This window comes from Anopheles coustani, chromosome 2 (genome assembly GCF_943734705.1).
Source record: "Anopheles coustani chromosome 2, idAnoCousDA_361_x.2, whole genome shotgun sequence".
NCBI lineage: Eukaryota > Metazoa > Arthropoda > Insecta > Diptera > Culicidae > Anopheles > Anopheles coustani.
In genome coordinates, this window is record NC_071289.1 from 54,561,247 (window position 1) to 54,567,880 (window position 6,634).

The following is a 6,634-nucleotide window of genomic DNA, read 5'->3' on the forward strand; positions in this document are numbered from 1 at the left end:
ATTTAACATACCCAAAATCCGCAAAACATCTTTTAATTTTACCATGTGAAACGTACAATACAGTAAACGTGTATCCCTGACATCGCTCATATAAGTTATAGTGCTTGGTGGCATTGGAGTAACTGGTTATAGTTTTGTATAGTTAATGCAAGCACTATTTTTATATTTAAAAAAAATCATTTTCTGACCATTTCACCGAGAAACACCACGCGGTTGTTTTAACGTTCAATTTGGATTTCGGAAAAACCGATGGAAACGCGTAATTCAATTGTCTCACAATTTTGTTTTTATAGCTCACAGTAGCCAGTTTTGTGGCTCACAAACAATGACTTATCGATAATAATGTGAGCCCAAGAATTGGCAGTTTGTCTGCTGGGATTAGTGGGGGGAATAGAGCTCCTGAAAGGATCGAATCCTTAAACTCCGATACGAGAAAGGAGCAAATCCTCACATTCAGCCTCAAGACGGACTTCGATCAAATTAATCCGACCCAATCGAGCTACCAATGTTCGTACATATCACGCCAAAAGGAAGCAAACCTTTGGCGTTTAAGAACTCAATCTGAGGCAGAACATCTTCCGGCTTGAAATTCTAGATTGTTGTTAATAACAGTTGTTGTTGTTGTAACAGTACTGTTCTATAGCTGTTCGGACGATCCCGATTCAGATTTCTCATAAACGATAAATCCTCATACAAACAGCATGAGGAGCAATTCTTTCTAAAATTGGGATCGGATTGAACCATCCATTCCAGTTTCGAAGTTGCACCTCTAGCTGGTTTAGTGTAGAGAAAAATTTTGCCTGCCAAGCACGTCTTTGTACATATTCCATTTATTTCCCCGGAACCAACTTCTTATACATTCTCTCTAATAGCAAAGTAAGTATTTTCCTTGCAACAAGTTTGAGGTGCAAGTTGCTGGTGAAAAATGTGTCCATGACGACTCAGAGTCGATGAAAACATGGCACGGGGATTTAGCTTGTAACACTGTGATGCATTCGTGCCATGCATCGATGATGTTCTCGAAACAGTGCCTCCCACCACTTACTCCGGCATTGTGGTATAGCTTTCACTAACCCCCGCTCCGTTCATTTCAGCATGGCGCGCGGACACCAAAAAATTCAATCCCAGCAGAAGGCCCAAGAAAAAGCAGCCAAAATGAAGAAACAGCAGGGGCACGGACTGAGCGACCAAATGAAGGCTGCACAAAAGGCGCTCGTATTTTCCTGTGCAGTGTGCAAATCGCAGATGCCAGACCCGAAAACGTACAAACAACATTTTGAAAACAAACATCCCAAAAACGATATGCCTGCTGAATTGAAAGATGTCTGAATGCGCCAGACTGCTACCACCAAGGACTAAGTCGCCGCCCCTCCGTACTCCTGAAGCGTGCCGGGTGATGTCGGCTCCTTGGTCAAATTGCTTACTTTCCCTCCAGTCCTATTCGACCGCACATAAGCATTGTTTGTCTCTTCAATCAGAATACTTTGTAAAACGAAAATAAGTAGAGAATTACTGCACACAGCCAACTGCTGGGTAGGTTTTTACGAACTGCGCGTTCATTTCCTAGGTATACAGGCATGCTACCGAGTTTATTCTGAGAAACCGCTCTTTGAAAATCTTACGATAATGTAAACTAATAAAGCCGTTGACATTTTTTGAAACATTTCTATTTTGCAATACGTAGAGAGTATGAGAAAAAGTAACAGCCAGAGCTTCAAGTGTATTTTAATTTATTCTCATTTAATACTCAACTTGGTCAGGTCGATTTGAGCGCAAACATTGTAGTTAGAGATACGGGAACGCCGTCGGTCCCCTTTCCAGCAACTATTTACATTACTTGGGACGAATAGAAAACGCTAAATAGATGTTGCAGACGATGGAAAGTAATATCTCAACCAAATGGAATGCACCGGAACGGAAAAGAAGTACACAGAAACTGGAAAAATATCGTCGAAGCAATTCACGGAATCGAACCTCTCTGATTGATCGCTTGTGGTTCCGGAGATGTTAGTACCATCCGTCCTCCGGTTAAACGTCCTTCAAATCGGCAGGAAGATCGTTCTTCGGGTGCTTGTTTTCAAAGTGCTGCTTGTACGTTTTCGGGTCCGGCATTTGGGACTTGCACACGGCACAAGAAAACACGAGCGCTTTCTGAGCTGCTTTCATTTGATCACTCAGTCCATGGCCCTGTTGTTTCTTTAGCTTCGCTGCCTTTTCCTGCGCTTTTTGCTGTGACTGGATCTTCTGATGACCGCGAGCCATTCCTAATGATAATTGAAAAAAACAGGTGAGTCTTCGATACAGAGGAGAAATACTGCTTCAGCATACTGTCTTTACTTACTTTCTTACCTTTTCAAGAAACCAAACTGCTGACCAAAATTTTGGTAAATACTTGTATCGAACCAGTATTCGACTGTACTAGTGTTGGCAGGGTCAGGATTCGGAAGACTCGATTAGTTGACCCCTTGACGAATTCTAAAGGATGGGATCGCATGTGACAGATTCGGATCAGTTTGATTCGTTTGAGGTCCGATTAAATTTTGAGAATCATTTTTTTTTATGGGACTCGACTTGAATCGTTTCTAGCTTCAAAAATTCTATGATAGTCACGGCGTAACGCTCTTTCGATAAAATATCTCATTCAAACGTAGCATCAAACATGTACGCTCCACGATAAAGCTGATAGTGCGAAGAAAGCATCAAAAGGAGTTGCTTCACTGTTTTCGCTAAGACGGATTCAATTGAAATGATAACGCTGTCATGATTGTTCTTGAACCAAATACAGTTGGTCCCCGCAGTACGCGAATGTTTGGGACCTAACGCAATAGCGTATGTATATCGAATTTTCGCATATTGCGGATTTCCTCTGCTATGTCGTTTATACCTCATATTGAAGAGTTGACACTGAAAGGGAACCGTTTATTTAATATATCTTCTATCCAAATCACTAATAAGTGTTCTATTTCTTCTATTGTGTATTTATATCTCTGTTAAAAAGTGCATATTAAAAACTTTATTCTACCAAAACAAAGTAAAATTGACTAATCAGAACTCAAGCAACGCTGTCGGTTGTAAAAAATCGCGTATTGCGAATTCGCGTATATCGAGTATAGTTTTTGCATATTTCTCACAAAGGGCAAGAGGTGACTAATGTGAAATATCATGTTGTTTGAATTTGTTTTGAATTTGTCCAAGAAGAAGTTTGTCCATAACTTTCTAACGTAAATCATTCAATGAATTAACAAATGAAACAAAAAATTGACAACTTCGAAGTGCACGCATGACGGATTGGGACTCGGATCCACATCTCTTGTGGTTCTGTAAACGGATTTGTATTTATAAAATCTAATGCTCGGAAAAATTAAAAGAAATTTATTTAAAGTTAATAGAGTCAGGCAGTGTTCTATACATTTATCATTGAATTTAAAAAATAAACTACGACTTTTTACTTTTTCTTGTTTTTTTTTCAAATCACACCTCTTTTTTCGAAACTTTATCGACCTTGATCAATTTGACATTTGAACGAAATGCAAAGTAAACACAACACATAAACAAATTTACGCCGGCGCATGCTACATTCGGTTTGTAAATTGCAGTTGATAAAATGGGTGTAACTATTCTGCAACCATACCCTGTGGAAAATAAATCCGGTGCACAGACGATAGAATTCTTACAAAAACGAGTACTAGCGCTCGGGGCCGTCCCAGCGGGGCAGTTCCTGGTGGACTGTGAAACTTACAGCTCTAATCCACAACTGGGACCGCCAAAAACTGTCCACATTCTACACAATTCCGAGCAACCGGCGTCAGTGTTTTCTATCCTCGACACGGGAGCAAAGCAGATACCGCTAGTGACGGATGGGCTGTTTGATCTCTTGATGACCAGAATCGCGCCAGCGTACACCTCGAAAAAGCAAACTAAAATCGAATCCAAGGGACAGCGATTCGAGTTTGGGGATTTTCTCATCAAACTTGGGAGCGTTACAATGAGCCAGAACTTCAAAGGGGTAATGGTGGAGGTAGAGTACCGGCCATGCCTGGTGCCGAGCAGCTGCTGGGAATTGATGAGGGAATTTCTTCAAGGTTTCCTCGGATCGAACGTCTCCAACTCTATGCCCGGCTACTTCACACAGCGATCGAGCATAAACCCAAATCTCATCAAGGCGAATGAGATCTACCAACCGATTGATACGATTAATCAGTATTTGGAGCATTTTACAAACTATCGAAAGCAAACCATGGGCCCTGTTGGTGCTCGACCGTAATTTTGTCATCTTTTTTTTGTAATAACTAATAAACTCATACAATAAATAATATTCATACTTTTATTCTATTGAGAGAGTCACACACATCTTCGGCCGAACTAATATCTGCAACTGATTCAGGTAGATTAAATTTCAGAAACTCCATTTCATTTTGGGTGGGAAACTGATCTGTTACTAGCACATAATTTCCGTTCTCCGGACAATCCGCGATGGTTTCGATAAATCCCAACCAATAAATTACCAGACCAGAACCGAAGCGATTTCCGTAGCTTGTTAATTGATCTTTTATGTATCGCTTGTGAGAATCTACATCCCCAAAGGATGCTTTACTTTCGATCCAGTTTATCACCTGTCCACGAAACAGGAATGGTACGGCTAACTTTAAGTCGGGTGTCTTATCATAGCCCGTTCGGCGAAGATCTCGTTCATCGTAGAATACCATACCAGCTTCACGAGCAAATTTTTTTAATCGGACCTCATATTCTTCGCCGATACATCGTCGTATCGCATCCGTAATTGGCCCGTCCATGATCTCACTGTACAAGCAGTAGCCTACGTTCACTGCCAGCAACGAATCTCCTATGACGTCCGGTATCCTCAGCATTTCGGCGATTTCAGCTCGCGTTGAATACGGGTACCTTTTGGCAAGAAAGATGCGACACAGCACAAGCGAAGGTACACGTAACTTTATGGACATCTTTAGCAAAATATCGTGTGCTTTTGTTTGATCGGCTTGTGTTTGATAACTAAAAAAGGAAAGCACCGCGATGATTAGGCGTGTTGAACACATTTAAAAATGAACAATTAGACATACTCTTTAACCAACGAAGCAGCTTTCGCCGTTATTTTGGAATGATTTATCTTAACCCGCTGCAAAACTTCTTTCGCGAGGATACTGCCGAGAGTTTCCGGTGGGTATTTGGGAAATTTTAATCCCAATTCCAGGTTACAGTCGGTCGACAGCCCATTGTAATTACGGACGAAATTTTGTATTTCGGTATACTCTTGTGTGGTTAATACAACCATTTTGATGCAATTTCACCATATGTTCACAAACTACTCGGCAACAGACGTCGTATGCACTGAAATCGAATGAAGCACTGCTATGTTCAAGTTTAAAACTCACTTTAAACACTTAATAAAAATATCGCGAAGGTAAACAAAAATATCGTATTTTGCCTGTTTCGGAGGAAAGTAGGGAAGGGAAAAACTAGTGTTGGGAGAATCAGGATTCGGAAGATCCGAAGATTCGATCCCTAGACGGATTTTAAAGACTCGAATCCCATCTGACAGATTCTAACCGCGTGACTACATTAGGCGAGATTTGATTCGATTAGGATTCGCATCAGATTTGCAAGATAAATCAAACGATAGGTCGGGTCAAAGCTATTTTTTGCTCGACCATTGTTGTGACAGTTGGTTGAAAAAGTGTTTGCAAAAATTTCTAGCATACTTGAGGGGAGATTTCCGCCAAAATCTTCGTGAAATAGGTAACTGGTAAGGCTGGTGTCAGTGCTTTACCGCACGATCTTTTGACAGACGAAAATGTATGGGATTTTACAGCTGCAAGGTTCGCACGATTTCTCCGCACGACAAAATCAAAATCATTTGATTTTATCGGATGGACGCATCCGATTTTATCTGTCAACAAAGTTGGACTTTATAAACTCGGAGTTGTGCCTTTCATCTAAGAAAAATAATAAAATTCATTTAATCGTCTTAGAATTTAAAAAATTACAGAAAAATTGGCGGACCTGTCGTCCGACAAAACATCGTGCGGTAAAGCAATGACAGCCTAATTCTAGATCACAGTCTGCTCTTCTGTGTGAAGTCATGGAGTATGGATCCTTTTGCTCGCCGTGAGTTCCAACATTAAGTGTGTTGGTCTGCCTCATGCGCAGCCTTCCTCCAGAACATATTTTGAACGCCTGAATTGCTCGCTCTGTTGATGAAACATACCAAATTTGCAATTTTACCTCACTTTCCTGGCTGCTCGTGAGAGAAAATTTCAACCAACTATCAAAAAATTTCCCACGGTTTTTCTCTCGTTACATGGTATGCTGCGACCTCTTTTCCATTGACTTTGGTTCAAACCATTCTTGAAGTTTAGAATCCGGATTTGCAAACGTACAGAATTCGAATTTCGAAAATCGTTAGTGAAGGCTTTTTTATTACCAGGCGGTATCAAAACATGTTTTAAATTTTCTACTCGTTTTACAACTGTCATATTGTGTTCAAAAGGTTTCGCTTTGATTTCCCAGACGAAATTTTCCTAATTGAATATGGGACTGTGTTCATATTGCTTTGGTAATATCTGTTGTACGTGGAACTAGCAGGCTGAATTACTGTATTTTTAATTTTGATTACACT

The 6,634-nt window shown here is 40.5% G+C and overlaps 4 protein-coding genes across 5 annotated transcripts; 2 read left to right on the forward strand and 2 right to left on the reverse strand.

Moving 5' to 3' along the window:
* The first annotated feature begins 760 nt into the window (after positions 1-760).
* LOC131265475 (zinc finger protein 706-like) lies at positions 761-1,661 on the forward strand. Its single transcript, XM_058267743.1, has 2 exons — positions 761-876; positions 1,095-1,661. Exon 2 carries the CDS (start codon positions 1,096-1,098, stop codon positions 1,327-1,329), a length of 234 nt encoding a protein of 77 aa, XP_058123726.1. The 5' UTR covers positions 761-876; position 1,095; the 3' UTR covers positions 1,330-1,661.
* LOC131265476 (zinc finger protein 706-like) lies at positions 1,283-2,400 on the reverse strand. Of its 2 annotated transcripts, none has more exons than XM_058267744.1 (2): positions 2,342-2,400; positions 1,283-2,264 (listed from the first exon to the last, which is right to left on the reverse strand). In XM_058267744.1, the coding sequence occupies exon 2, from the start codon at positions 2,260-2,262 to the stop codon at positions 2,029-2,031; it is 234 nt and encodes a 77-aa protein (XP_058123727.1). In that variant the 5' UTR covers positions 2,263-2,264; positions 2,342-2,400; the 3' UTR covers positions 1,283-2,028. The 2 variants fall into 2 exon arrangements, with proteins under 2 accessions (XP_058123727.1, XP_058123728.1); XM_058267745.1 differs by having other exon boundaries at positions 2,350-2,399.
* Positions 2,401-3,550: 1,150 nt separating this feature from the next.
* On the forward strand, positions 3,551-4,327 carry LOC131265474 (mediator of RNA polymerase II transcription subunit 20). The gene has a single exon (XM_058267742.1). It carries the CDS (start codon positions 3,605-3,607, stop codon positions 4,262-4,264), a length of 660 nt encoding a protein of 219 aa, XP_058123725.1. The 5' UTR covers positions 3,551-3,604; the 3' UTR covers positions 4,265-4,327.
* Positions 4,317-5,363, reverse strand: LOC131265473 (CDAN1-interacting nuclease 1). The gene is made up of 2 exons (XM_058267740.1): positions 5,079-5,363; positions 4,317-5,010 (listed from the first exon to the last, which is right to left on the reverse strand). The coding sequence occupies exons 1-2, from the start codon at positions 5,288-5,290 to the stop codon at positions 4,317-4,319; spliced, it is 906 nt and encodes a 301-aa protein (XP_058123723.1). The 5' UTR covers positions 5,291-5,363.
* Positions 5,364-6,634: the final 1,271 nt, after the last annotated feature.

Bases quoted from the DNA above. Each gene is read 5' to 3' on its own strand.
- LOC131265475 (XM_058267743.1), top strand. From the start codon at position 1,096: ATGGCGCGCGGACACCAAAAAATTCAATCCCAGCAGAAGGCCCAAGAA.
- LOC131265476 (XM_058267744.1), bottom strand. From the start codon at position 2,262: ATGGCTCGCGGTCATCAGAAGATCCAGTCACAGCAAAAAGCGCAGGAA.
- LOC131265473 (XM_058267740.1), bottom strand. From the start codon at position 5,290: ATGGTTGTATTAACCACACAAGAGTATACCGAAATACAAAATTTCGTC. The intron at 5,011-5,078 runs GTATGTCTAATT...TTCCTTTTTTAG, and splicing joins GCTGCTTCGTTGGTTAAAGA to TTATCAAACACAAGCCGATC.
- LOC131265474 (XM_058267742.1), top strand. From the start codon at position 3,605: ATGGGTGTAACTATTCTGCAACCATACCCTGTGGAAAATAAATCCGGT.